At 61.5% G+C, this 13,062-nt stretch overlaps 1 protein-coding gene across 1 annotated transcript; it reads left to right on the forward strand.

Moving 5' to 3' along the window:
• Nucleotides 1-11,580, forward strand: SLC12A9 (solute carrier family 12 member 9). The gene is made up of 13 exons (XM_064666098.1): nt 1-260; nt 2,338-2,472; nt 2,645-2,782; nt 2,987-3,286; nt 3,512-3,619; nt 3,726-3,837; nt 3,947-4,104; nt 4,371-4,453; nt 4,761-4,885; nt 6,242-6,434; nt 6,596-6,770; nt 7,547-7,693; nt 8,127-11,580. The coding sequence occupies exons 1-13, from the start codon at nt 80-82 to the stop codon at nt 8,963-8,965; spliced, it is 2,694 nt and encodes an 897-aa protein (XP_064522168.1). The 5' UTR covers nt 1-79; the 3' UTR covers nt 8,966-11,580.
• Nucleotides 11,581-13,062: the final 1,482 nt, after the last annotated feature.

A 13,062-nucleotide genomic window follows, 5' to 3' on the forward strand; every position in this document is an offset into this window, starting at 1 on the left:
CGGGAGCGGGACCGGGAGGGGGACCGGGCGGGGGACCGCGCGCTTTTCGGGGCTGGCAGGGCCCGACCCGCGCTGAGCCATGGAGAGCTCGGAGCGGAGCGCGCTGCTCACGTACCGCCTCTGCGGCGGCTCGGCCGAGGAGGAGCGGGGCCGGGAGCGCGGCCGGGCCGCCGCCGCCCCCCGCAAGCTGCCCACGTTCCTGGGCGTTGTGGTGCCCACGCTGCTCTCCATGTTCAGCGTCGTCCTCTTCCTGCGCCTCGGTGAGTGCCGCCGCCCCCGGGGCGACCTCCGCTCCCCGCCGCGGCCCGGGGCCCCCTGAGACTCACCAGCCCTGCCTGGTACCCCCAGCCCGAGCCTCGTGTGTGTTACCCCCAGCCCCGGACCCCCCGCATCTGGAGCTCCGAGCCCCGCAGTCCGGGTCCCCAGTGCCCTCCCCATGCCCTCCCAGTGCCCTCTTCTGAGCCTCCGTCTCTGGAGTCCCAGTGCTCCTCTCCAGTGGTTACCCCAGTGCCCCCAGTCTGGGGTCCCAGTGCCTTCCCTGTGCCCACTCAGTTCTCTCCCGGGCTGGGGTCCCGGTGCTGTGTGTCCCTGCTTGATCCCTCCAGCCTGGGGCCTGGGGACCGAGGGACAGGAACCTGCAGGACAGGAATCCAGTTAGGGACCCCTGTAAGCGACCCCGGTCGCCCACCAGGGTGGGCACCCCTAGTGTCCCTGGGGTAGACACTCCTGTGTCTTTCCAGTGCTTTCCCTAAATGAGATTCCAGTGCCGTCGTGCCACCTGTCCCACAGTACTGGGACCCCACTGCTTCCCGGGCATCCCCTAGTGCCAGGCTCCACTACCCCAGTTCTCTCGCACATCACACCTGAGGTCCCAAGAGCAGGACCCTGGTGTCCCCTGTCAGACACCCGGCTGCCCCTCTCTGTGTGTGCAAAGGGTACAGACTGGTTCCCAGTCTACCCCCAGTTTGGGTTATGGGTCTGTTACTGTGACCCCTGGGAGAACTCGGAGGACAGATTGGGCATGGACTGGGGCAACTGGCAGCGTTTTGGGGGGCCCTGGGGTGCCCCTGCACGGCCCGGGGCAGGCAGAGGCCCGAGGCATGCAGTGTCCGCCCTGGTCCAGGAACGGGAAAAGCTTTTCCTCTTTCACTTTCCGCCCACGGAAAGCCCAAGGCGGGAGTTGGCTGCATGCCCGGAGGCCCACGAGCCCCGGGGCGGGAGGGGGGCCTTGAGCCCCTTCCCCTGCCTGAGGGGCCCCCCACACTGGGGGCACGGCTCTCCCCTGGCATCACTTGCTCCCTTCCCACTTCCCTGCTCAGAGTCCTCATGCAGGCTCTGACCCCTCAACCCCACAGCAGGCACCAGGGTCCCCCTGCCCGGAGATGTGTTGGAGGGGAAGTATGGGGCGGAGCAGGAGGGAAGCTGCCAGGAAGAGGAACTTTCCCCTCCGTCAGTTCCCCGTTTCCCCCACACCTCAGAGGCTCCTCAGATCTCCAGGGTGAGCACCCCGTCCTACTCACCCCTGCACTGCTTTTGGGGCACCCCTTTATTTCCACCAACCCCCCTGCCTGCCCTTGTTTTTGGCACTCGAGCACCCTCCAGCCCTCTGGGGACCACAGTGGGTGCCCCCAAGCCCAACCTGGCGCCCCAAGGGCTCCTTGTGGTGCCGGTGCCCCCGTCACCCCCCCTTGCCTCCCCACGGGCATGTCTGTGGCCTGGCTTGTGGCTGAGATAGGGCAGCACCCACAGCCGCGGGTGGCCCCTTCCTGCCCACAGCGCTGCCAGCCAGGATCACTCCCATCAGCCCGGGCAGGGCTGGGGAGGCTCTGTGTGCCCTCTCAACACAGAATACACACCCACACCCACGGGGGAGTGGTGCCCTGGCTGGCAGGGACACCCAGGGCTGCTTCTGCTTCCTGCTCTGCTGTGGGTGAGCAGGGCAGCAACGGGAACCCTGTGGGGAGCGCCTCACTCCCTTCACTGGGAGACAAGGGTGGCATCCAGGCACAGGGTTCCCAGCATCCCCCAGGTGGGCAGCAGAGCCTATGCCCTGTTTGTTGGGTTTTTGGGCATGCCTGGGCCTGGCATGGCAGGAGGATGGAGATACCCTGAGGTAGGGACACCAGTGGGTGCTGCTGTGTGTGGGAGGTGGGAACGTCCCCACCCTGGCAAGGAAAGGGCTGGCATGTCCTCAGGGGAGCTGTGGGCGTGGGGATGGGAGCAGCTGCATACCTCAGTGGGGTGAGCTCTGTGTGCTGGCTGTGCCCAGGGGCTCTGTCATGGGGGTGGCCCATTCCCAGCTAAGGGACACGTTGACCTCTCCCTTGTCCGCGACAGGGTTTGTGGTGGGTCATGCTGGGTTGTACCAGGCCCTGGCCATGTTCGCAGTGGCCTATTTCATCATCGGCATGACGGTGCTGTCTGTGTGTGCCATTGCCACCAACGGGGCGCTGGATGCTGGAGGAGCCTACTGTATCCTTTGCTGTGGGTGCTGCTGGGGCAGAGCATGTGGGCCAAAGTTGGGTGACTACCCGGTGACCTTGGGGTGCCACACTGAGGCTGGGACACTGTTGGCCTGTGAGAGAGGGGTGGGGGCACCTGGTGGTCATTTGGGCTGCTGACATCTTTCCTTGACTCAAGCAAGATATGATCAGCCGTGCCCTGGGCCCGGAGTTCGGGGGCAGCATTGGGATCATGTTTTTCCTGGCCAATGTGTGTGGCAGCGCCCTCTATGTGCTGGGGCTGGTGGAGGCAGTGGTAGACAGCTTTGGGATCCCGCCTGGTAAGTACCCCCCTGTATAGTGGCAGGGGACAGCAGATGTCCTTTACCATGCATGCCAAGCACTGTGCCCAGCATAGCCAGCATGGCTCACCAGCCCTCTGGCTAGTGAGTTGTTGCTCATCATGCCTGGGACAATGCCAGTGGCTCTTGTCTCCCTGTAGTGCCTCCTCTGAGTCTCACTGATCCTGACTTGTCTCTCCCCAGGGCAAAAAGCAGGCACGGGTGTCCACGTCCTGCCCCAGAGCTACTGGTACGAGCTGCTCTATGGCACTGTGCTGCTGGCACTCTGCCTCCTCGTGTGCCTTGTGGGCGCCTCCATCTACGCCAAGGCCACCTTCCTCATCTTCCTCATCGTTGCGGGTGTCCTGGGCACTGTCCTTGTCAGCTTCTTTGCCACGCGGCCCATCAGGGTGCCCATCCGCCTGCCCCACCTCAATGGCTCAGAGATCGAGAACGGCTCCTTCACTGGCTTCTCCCTCGACACCCTGCGAAAAAACCTGGGGGGTGAGGAGAGGCTCCCCGCACCCTGCGCACCATACCCACCATGGCACTGGCACTGCCACATCAGCAGCAGCTTGCTGGAGGGTGGGGGCAGCTTGTGGGCACATAGCAGGTGCCATGGGGTAGTTTCTCCTGCGGTTTTTGTATGGGAAAATTGAGGAGAGGGCATATGGTGGGGCAGTGCCACCCTGGACAGCCTGTCACAGCCCCTGCCTGTGTGTCCTGCAGGTGACTATGCGGTGGACTACACCACCGGGCAGATGATGAGCTTCAGCTCTGTCTTCGCGGTGATGTTCAATGGCTGCACCGGCATCATGGCAGGCTCCAACATGTCAGGTATGGACAGGAGGTGCTGGGCTAGGTGGCACCAGGAATGGTAGCTGAGGCTGGAGGAGATTGGGGTTGTCTAGCATTGAGTTAGCACTAATGCTCCTGTCCATAGGGGACCTGAAACGCCCGAGCTACTCCATCCCACGGGGCACCATCTCTGCTGTGCTCTTCACCTACCTTGTCTACAACTTGCTGGCTTTCCTCATGTGTGCCACCTGCAACAGGTATGGCCACCTATCCCCTGACCAGGGCCATCGGTGCCAGGCTGTGCCTGGTACCAGGGCATCCTGGCCTGAGCCGAGGCAGTGCCAGTGTGTCTGTGTCTCTCTCCAGGGTCCTCCTGCAGAAAGACTATGGCTTCTTGCATGACATCAGTATCTTCCCTCCCCTGGTCACTGTGGGCATCTACGCTGCCACCCTCTCTGCAGCCATGAGCAACCTCATCGGGGCATCCCGCATCCTGTACGCCCTGGCCCGGGATGATCTCTTTGGTGAGTGCCTGGAGTGCGCTGGCACTTGTTGAAGCCCACTCAGCAGGTTGACCCTGCTGGGGACCAGCCCTGGCGTCAGGGAACTCCCTTTTTGGTGTGGGGGTGATGCTTTGTGGGTCGGCATGTGTCCATTTGGGTCACCTGTGTGTGCCCTGCAACTTGCCTCCACCCCAGCACCCAGGGTGGGGCCGGGACTCGTAGCTGGTGGCTGAGCCTGTTGATGCCCACTGGGGTGCCCCAGCCCAAGCTCCCCACTCTGCCTGCAGGCCGGGCACTGGCTCTGGCCAAGAAGACATCTTCCAGTGGGAACCCAGTGATGGCGGTGATCCTCTCCTGGATGGTGGTGCAGGTGAGTTTGTTGGCAACACTCCTTTCCTGTCCTCACTGGATGTTGGTGGGTTGGCACCTGGCCTGGGCGTTGTGGAGCCTGGCACATCCCCCTGCCCCTGGGGATTCCTCCCCCAGGCTCCCTGCCCCAGGTGTCCCACTGCAGTTGTGCCCTTCCCTCCCTGAGGTGGGAAATATCCCCTATATGAAGGATAAATCAGTGCAAAGGGCAGGGATTCCTGCCTGTACACTTTCCCATCATACCTCTTGGGTATGCCCCAAGTAAACAGGGATTGCTCAGGTGTACATTCACCCTGTGCTCTCTGCAGCTGGTGCTCTTCTCTGGGAAGCTCAACACCATTGCAGGGGTCGTGACCACCTTCTTCCTCTTGGTTTATGCCACTGTCAACCTGGCCTGCCTGGCATTGGAATGGGCATCGGCCCCCAACTTCAGGTACCCACCGGCACAGGGGAGAGAAGCTGTGCTGAGATGCTTGGAGGCACCCATCCCTGCATCCTTCTGGTTTTGGTTCCCCTGCCTCCCTATGCCTGGGCATTATGATGAGATGATGGGCAGAGATGCTGAGCACCACTTTCATGGGCATTAGGGGAGGCAGAGATACCCCTATCCCTGGGGAGGGAGAAGGGGACAAGTCCCAGCATGGCACTGGCTTGGCACAGTTCTCATGCCCTGGCACCGCTTTGCTGAGTGGGTACAGATAAATCCAGCGCCACTGGGTACCACCCGCCCCCTCCCCTTAGGCTTTCCAGAGGTAATTTATAGCCTGTACCCGGCCGGCATCCCCCGGGCTGTTTGCCAAGCAGTGATGGAGCCCACTTTCCATTAGTGCTAATTAAACTAAGGGAGAAGGGGGAGGGAGGAAGGGGGATCCTGGGTGGGGGGAGGAGAAATGATCTTCCAGGAAGGAGGAATATGTGTGGCAGACAGCCCCAGCCTGGGGCACAGGGTGCGGGGTATCCTGGCATGGAGCTGGGTTGGCAGGGCTGCCCAAATCTGGGATGTGAGGTCCTGGCAGAGTAGCCAGGGAGAGCCTGATCTCCCCCCGTGTGATGCCCATTGCCCTCAGTGAAGGATGCTGTGACTCCACAGTAGGGAGAGTCCCTTGGGTGCACAGAGGTAGTACCTAAGCAAGGCCAGGTGGCACTGCCCCGGGGTCCCCCAGAGCACCCCATTCCCAAGGAAGAGCTGATGTCTGTGCCAGGATGGGGCTTGGCCCACATCCACCCTGCCCAGCTGCTCCCTTGACCAGGCACGGATGGGGCAGGATCAGTGCCTGGGGTAAGCTGCTGGGGTGGGGTAGCAACAGGCCCCTCGCCCACCCCACATCTGGTGCCTGCCCCCCTCCCTGCACTGAGGTCTCCATCAAGCACAGCGGAAAAGGATTTTAATTACCTTTCAGGAAAAACAGCAATTAGAGAAAATAACAGCTTCTCGCCTCCCCGCCTCCACCTCCCTGCACCAGACTGAGCCGGCACCGTGGCTGCTAGCGCTGCCACACGCTGCCTAACTCTGCCTGAGTGTGCCAGGGCAGCACCAGCCCCATGGCCATCATTGCCCCTGTTTGCCAGGGGCTGGCAGCAAGGGGCTGCCCACTGCCCTGGGAGGTACCGTCTGCCCTCCATAACCTCTGCTGCAGGCATATGGGGTGCCCAACATGCCCTGGGCTAGCACAGTGGGATCACTGGGGGTGGCTGGTGTGTCCCCTTGGCACAGCTCCCCTTGTCGTGCCCTCCTTGCAGCTGGCATGGGCACCACAAGGTAGCAGGTTTCCCCTCCTCCCTGCTCCAGGCCCACTTTCCGGTACTTCACCTGGCACACATGCCTGCTGGGCATCGCAGGCTGCTGCGTCATGATGTTCCTCATCAGCCCTGTGTCAGCCTCAGCGAGCCTGGGCTTCCTGCTCCTCCTCCTCCTCGCCCTTCACTACCTCTCACCCAGCAGCACCTGGGGCTACATCAGTCAGGCCCTCATCTTTCATCAGGTGAGCCCTGTCCTCCTGTTGTCCCCTTATGGGGTGGAAAGTTGGTGTCCCTGTGGCAGCTCAGCTCCATCCTGGGCAACACATCCTCAGGACTGGCCTCCCCACAGGGTGGTTAGTTGAAAGAAGTGTTCCTCACCTGTTCCCCTTCCTTCCTCTTCCAGGTGCGCAAGTACCTACTGATGCTGGATGTGCGGAAGGACCACGTCAAGTTCTGGCGCCCGCAGATGCTGCTGATGGTGCAGAACCCACGAGGCAGCGCCCGCCTCATCGACTTCGTCAATGACCTCAAGAAGAGCGGCCTCTACATCCTGGGACATGTCGAGCTGCAGGACTTGGGTGAGGATCTGCACTGTCCCCAGTGCTGGTGGACTCTGTCCCTTGCTGTGGTGCCAGTGTGCTCTTGGAGTTCTTGGATTGATGCTGCTGCCCCGCTGTCGGTTTGGCAGGGTGGGCACAGCAAGGGAGTGTCAGCATTTTGGACACATGTGTGGCACCATGGGCTTGGCTTGGTATGATGGACTTTGGTGGCTTGGGTCTGTCCTGTGCCTCCTGTGTGCACACACTTGCAACACACATGCTGCAAGCTTGTACATGCGTGCGCTCAAACGTTCGTCCCTGCCCGTGCACATGGGGCTCCTGCCCGTGTCAGCGCTGTGCACACGTGGCACATGCTACCCTGTCAGGGCCTGTGCACACCCAGCACACACATGGGCGCGCACTGAGCACAGCCCTGCTGCTCTGTGTCCAGGTGCTTCAGGCGTGTTTGCACTCTGGTGTGTGCTGGTTTGCACACCCCTGCTCCCTGGCACACGTCATGGCTGTCCCCATCCCACGCCAGTGGATGCACAGGCTCTGCTCCCCCGCTCCCCACCGTTGCTGTGGTGACTAATGGCCTGAAACTGGGGAGAGGGGATGGGGCTGCCTGGGTATTTTTTTACACATTTGTGTATAATTTTGTATCTCTGTCTTTAATCAGCTACTTCCCCCTCTCTGTCTCCTGGGTGCTGGGGTGGGCGCAGGGGTTGGCTCTGGTCTGCAGCAGGGATGGACACCAAGGTGAGCCCCAGTATGGGGTACCCATCTTGCTGGTGCTTGCTTTGCTCCCCACCCAGACATGCTGCCCTCAGACCCACTGCAGTCCCAGCAGGACTCGTGGCTGAGCTTGGTGGACAAGCTGAATGTCAAGGCCTTCGTCAGCCTCACCCTTGCACCCTCAGTGCGGCACGGTGTCCGGCAGCTCCTCTTCACCTCTGGCCTCGGTGAGTGACACCTCAGCTGGACATGGGTGAGGGTCCGTCCTACTGTCCCTGGGGGCTGAGAAGTGCCAAGGGGTTTGGAGGCACTTGGACAGACAATGTCAGAGCCAGGTTTGCTCTCGGAGGCATCTGGGGTGAGCAGTGCTGTAGCCAAGTTGAGCCTTGGAGGCATCAATGTTGGCAGTGTTGAGGGGCTTGGAAACACCTGGATGGGAGATGCCAAGGGGTTTGGAAGCACCTAGTGTAGGCAGTGCCAAAGCCAACTTGGAGAGGTACTGGGTGGGCTATGCCAAAGCCAAGTTGGGTCTTGGAGGCATCTGTATGTGTGATGCTGAGGGGTCTGGAATCACCAGGGTAAGCAATGCCAAAGTCAAGCTTGGCTGGTGGAGCCCTCCACCTGGGTTGCTTATCTGGGTTGACGTGCTCTTTCTGGCAGGTGGGATGCGCCCCAACACCCTGGTGTTGGGCTTCTATGATGATGAGGCACCACAGGATGGTCTAGCCCGGCACCCTGCCTTCAGCAGCGCCCGCGAGGAGATTCCCTTGGGCTTCCCCCCGCTACGGGCACCCACCACTGCCAAGATGCTCTCGGCCCGGGAGTACGTGGGCATCGTGGCTGATGCCCTGAAGATGCTTCGCAACGTCCTGCTGGCCCGGCAGCTGGAGAGTCTGGACAAGGCCTGGGAGCTGCGGCGGGCTGCCAGCCCCCCGCCCACCATCCATGTCTGGCCAGTCAACCTGCTGCGGCCTGACAGCGCCCGCTACGCTGACACCTGCAGCCTGTTCCTGCTGCAGATGGCCTGTGTCCTCAACATGGCGCGGGCCTGGCGCCGCGCCCGCCTGCGCCTCTTCCTCTGTGTGGAGGCGGGTACTATGCCCCATGCCCAGGAGGAGAAGCTGCGCCAGCTCCTCAAGGACTTGCGCATCCAGGCCCAGATCCAGCTGGTGCCCTGGGACGCCATCACCCGCCTGCACTGGCAAACCTGCCGGGGACCCCCAGGGGGACCAGCAGAGGAGGAGGAGGAAGAAGAGGAAGGGGTTGTGAACTTCCCGACCAACACTGCCCAAGTGTCAGATGAGTACGTGTGTGCAGCCAACAAACTGGTCCTGGAGCAGAGCCCCGCGCCGGCCGTGCGCTTCCTTTACCTGCCGCGGCCGCCAGCCGACACCAGCCTCTACCCACTCTACCTGCACCAGCTGGAGCTGCTCACCCGTGGGCTGGGCCCCACCGTGCTGGTGCACGGGGTGAGTGCTGTCACCAGCACCCAGCTCTAGGTCATCCTGCTCCCTGCACCCTCCTTTGCCCAGTGCCTTTTGCAGTCTAAGCCTGAGTGTTCTAGTCCTGGTGTCCTCACCCTGGGGGACAAAGAGGGGTCAGTACCCCATGGTGGGAGATAGGTACAGGAAGACGGTTTGCTTTTTGGGGTTGTCTCCTGCAGAGGATTAAAGCTGCCCTGGCAGGATCCAGACACAGCCCTGGTGTCCAGCCGGGCGGCATGGTGCATTCACAGTGCCTTTTCTTTGGGCTGGTGGTGGGGGATAGCAGGGTTCCAGGGGGTGCCAAGCACTGGGTGCCCCAGTTGGCTGCTGGGAGGCCCTTGGTTGCACCCTGCAACCCCCCCTGTGCTTCTCCCCTGCCGCAGCTCCCATCCTCTTCTCCGCCAGCTCCTCCGGGCACCCAGCCAGCAGCGGGGATTGATTAAAGGCAGCCTCGACCTTGGTGCCCCGGCTCCCCGCCATCCTCCTGCCTTTCATTAGGAAAAATTAAATGGGAAAGGGTGGGGGAGGGGAGCCCAGAGGCCTGGGTTCCCTGCATGAGACTGGGTGCGTGGGGGAAGCAGCCGGGTGCTGGCCCTAATGGATGCAGGCTATGGCACTGCTGATCTTGCTCAAAACCCCCAATGCTGTTGGTGGAGGGGCACCCACATGCTTTAATCCGTAGTCCCCCTACCCCCATGGGTGCTGAGCTCCTGGTCCTGGCAGGAAGGGGGGAAATGTTTTGTGATGGGGGTCCTTCCTTGCACACCTGGGTCTCCTGGCCTTGCTCTGGGCCCTGTTTCATGGTGCATTGTAATCTCCCCCACCAATCATGACCTGCAAGGGGGAGCTGGCCTTGCCCCCTGCTCCCCCTTATTGATTAGAGGAGGGCAGGAAATTGCCTGGGCACTGGAGATAAATCCCTCAGGTGCCTGGCGGGTGGGCAGCGTGCCCAGCGCTGCCTGATTGATCACTTCCTATTAACCCTGGCACACAGGGGTGGGGGGACTGTTCCCAGCCAGGCTGGCCTCCAGTGGGGGTGACAAGCATGACACTGCTGCCTGTGCCTGCTCTCACCAAGCCTGGCACTGCTGCCTGCCAGCTCTGTTCAGCCAAAGGGCTGGAAAAACCCAGGTGGTTGGGTGCTGCTGGTGGGGAAAAAATGGTGGGGACTCTTACTCCCCACGTTTTGCAGTGGATTGTGCCCTGGTGGGTGGGCAGGGGGCTGGAGCTGGCTTTGCTCCCTGCTGTGGGAGGTGGGTGCCCTGGGGTGGCCACCGCATGGCCTGTGGGATTTATTTACAAACAGGCAGGAGCTGGCACAGGGCAGCCGGGCACCAGCGGGACCCGGCGGCCTATAATGTTAATTATCACCACGTAATTAAAAGCCCATAAAAAGCCTCACACTTCATTAAATTAAAGCTTCTCTGCACTGTGCCGATGGGCTCCGGCGCAGTTAACCTTGGCCGTGCCAGGGACCAGCTCCTCCGCAACTGGGGACCCATGGCTGGGCGTGTGTGGGACCCAAGGCTGGGACTGTGCAGCCCCCCCCCAGTGTTGTGGGGTGCACCATTGCATGGGCACCTCACAACTCCATCACTCCTGGGCCACGTGTGTTTGGGCACACACAAGGATGCTGTCCCTGTCGGAGATGCCCACGCATCGCATGGACGTGTGTGTCCATGGCACTGCTGCAGACACACCGTCACACGGGCCAGGGGCTGACATGGGCCGGGGGCTGACATGGGCACACACCCAGGTGTGCACACACAGCGCCACGGCCACTGCAAAGGCAGCATCTCACGCCGGCACCGCAGCTCCGGCAAACCAGCTCCGGCACGCAACGCCCACACGGCGCACACCTACACAAACAGCATTCTTCCTCCCAACATACAGATGTGCAGACAAACAGCCACACGTATCCCCTGCATCTCCTCCAGGCTCCCACCCATTGCTGTCAGCAGGCAGAGGTGATAGGCTGCGGGGAGAGCACCCACCTGTGCCTGCCCCTTCTGTGCCTCGGTTTCCCCAAGGGCTGTGCTGTGCTGGGGCAGAGGGGGATGAATGGGGGACCTCCAAATCCTTCTGGTGGCTGGGTGCTCTGGATCAGGGGTGCTATGCCAAGGTGTGGGAGGATACAAAGTGGGGGAGACCCTCCAGCACACAAGAGATGACACGTACGCATGTGTGTGTGCATGTTAAGGCAGGGATATGCATGGACTAGGAGACTGTGTGTGCATGTGCACGTGCACATGGGAGGGGGCTGCTGTGCTGGGAAACGTGCACGTGCACAAGGGGTGTCTATATGTGCACACATGTTGGTGTGGGTGTATATACCCACCGCAGCTGTGATGTGCTGATGTACACACAGGACTCAAGGAAGGGGGGGGCCAGGGGAGCGCACACACCCATGAACACGGGGTGTGCAAACTGGCACATGTGTATGCCCAGGGCCCCAGGCCACCACTGCCAAGTGGGGCCGTGGGCATGGGGCTGCGGGGGGCAGGCGCCAGTGGGGGCCCATGCCCCGGCCCTGTGGGGGTGGGCAGCCAACAGGGCCTCGGCTATTTCTTGGAAATTTCGCAGCATTCATTTCAGTGCAAATAAAAGCTGTCATTGCCGGAGAAATGATACTGATCGGGGTCTGAAAAGACAGCAAATTACCCGCCTGAAAATGCACCGCTGGAAAAAAATGCATATTAAACACACAAAAAGGCACTTTGCCATCAGCCGCGCTTCCCCCGCCGCTCCAGAATAACCACACTTTACATAATTCTCCCTCTCCACCTCCGAATTAATTTTGCAGACAGAGGCAGAGGCAACCCTCTGACAATAGCAGAGGGGAGACGCGGCAATGGCAGGGGGAGCGGGGCTGGGGACTGCTGGGGGGTGCCTGGCTCTGGGCTGGGGGCATGGTGGGTAACGGCATGTCAGGGTTGGAGTTGGGGGAAATGGAGGGATCTGGGGGGGACTGAGGGGTTTGGGAGAGTTGGGTCCATGGGTGCAGGTTGTGGGTGCTGGGTGGATGTGCCCAGCTGTGGGGTGGAGCATTCTCGTGCTCCCCACTTGGGTGCTGGGGCTGAAATCCCTTGGGGTAGGGTTTGTGGGGTGATTCTCACCCCAACAATCATGTCTTGGGCCAGGTGTTTCCTATAAGGGACAATCCCTCACCCCTTACCACTGGAATGATCCTACCATGTGCCTACCCCAGAGCCTGGCACCATCTCTGGAGGCAGGCAGGCCCTGGGGGGTGCACATACCCTACTTGGTGGGCACCCCCAGGCACCCCCTGCCCTGCTGACCTACACGCAGCACTAGGCATGTGGGTGCACCCCAAGGACACCATGAGGCCATGCTGCCCACCCAGGCTGACACTCCTAAACTAGCATCTCTCTAAAAAACCCCCTGGGAACCTGCCCCACTGGGCACGAGGGCACCATGCCCAGCACCCCAGCACCGCTGAGAGACAGCAGCGAGCGGAGCAGGGGGTCTAGCAGTGATAGTGGGGGAGTTCATCTGTCTGGGTGCTCAGCACTGAGGGGCTGACGGAGGTGAGGGCGGGTGGCGGAGGTTGGCACCGCGCTGCTTTGCATTTTCAATGACAGACCCATGCCGGGTGCTCGGGAGAGTGGAAAAATCTTATTTGTCACCTGCTGGCGATGCGCGGAGGCTCCCGCGCCGCGGCTAATCTTGGGGAAAATGAGGATGCCGGCGGGGTGGCCCATGGGATGGGCAGGGCTGAGTGAGGCTGGTGAGGTGGGTGATGCGGAGGCCCTGCTCTGGATCAGAGCCCTGGACCGTGGGGTGGGCAGAACCCTGGGGGTCACACCTGCCTAGTGATCCCTGGGTGTATTGGCCCCATGACATGGATCCTGCCTGTTGGGGGTGCATGGGCTGGGCATCACTTATGGGCATCCTGGAGCAAGTGCCCTGCACCTCCAGTCCTATCTGCTTATGTATAAACTCTTTTTTTTCCATCCCAGCTGCAGCAGCAGCCAATTCCCTCACAGTGCCAGCTCCACAGGTTGGCACTGCCTGTGCATCCTCTCAGGGCACTCAGTGGACTTTGTGGGGGAAAGTCAGGACATGGAAGTGGTGCAGGCACTGCCTGATGC

The sequence above is a fragment of the Pseudopipra pipra genome, chromosome 10, assembly GCF_036250125.1.
Source record: "Pseudopipra pipra isolate bDixPip1 chromosome 10, bDixPip1.hap1, whole genome shotgun sequence".
In the NCBI taxonomy this organism is placed as follows: Eukaryota; Metazoa; Chordata; class Aves; order Passeriformes; family Pipridae; genus Pseudopipra; species Pseudopipra pipra.

Bases quoted from the DNA above. Each gene is read 5' to 3' on its own strand.
- SLC12A9 (XM_064666098.1), top strand. From the start codon at position 80: ATGGAGAGCTCGGAGCGGAGCGCGCTGCTCACGTACCGCCTCTGCGGC. The intron at 261-2,337 runs GTGAGTGCCGCC...TGTCCGCGACAG, and splicing joins CGTCCTCTTCCTGCGCCTCG to GGTTTGTGGTGGGTCATGCT. The intron at 6,435-6,595 runs GTGAGCCCTGTC...TTCCTCTTCCAG, and splicing joins AGGCCCTCATCTTTCATCAG to GTGCGCAAGTACCTACTGAT.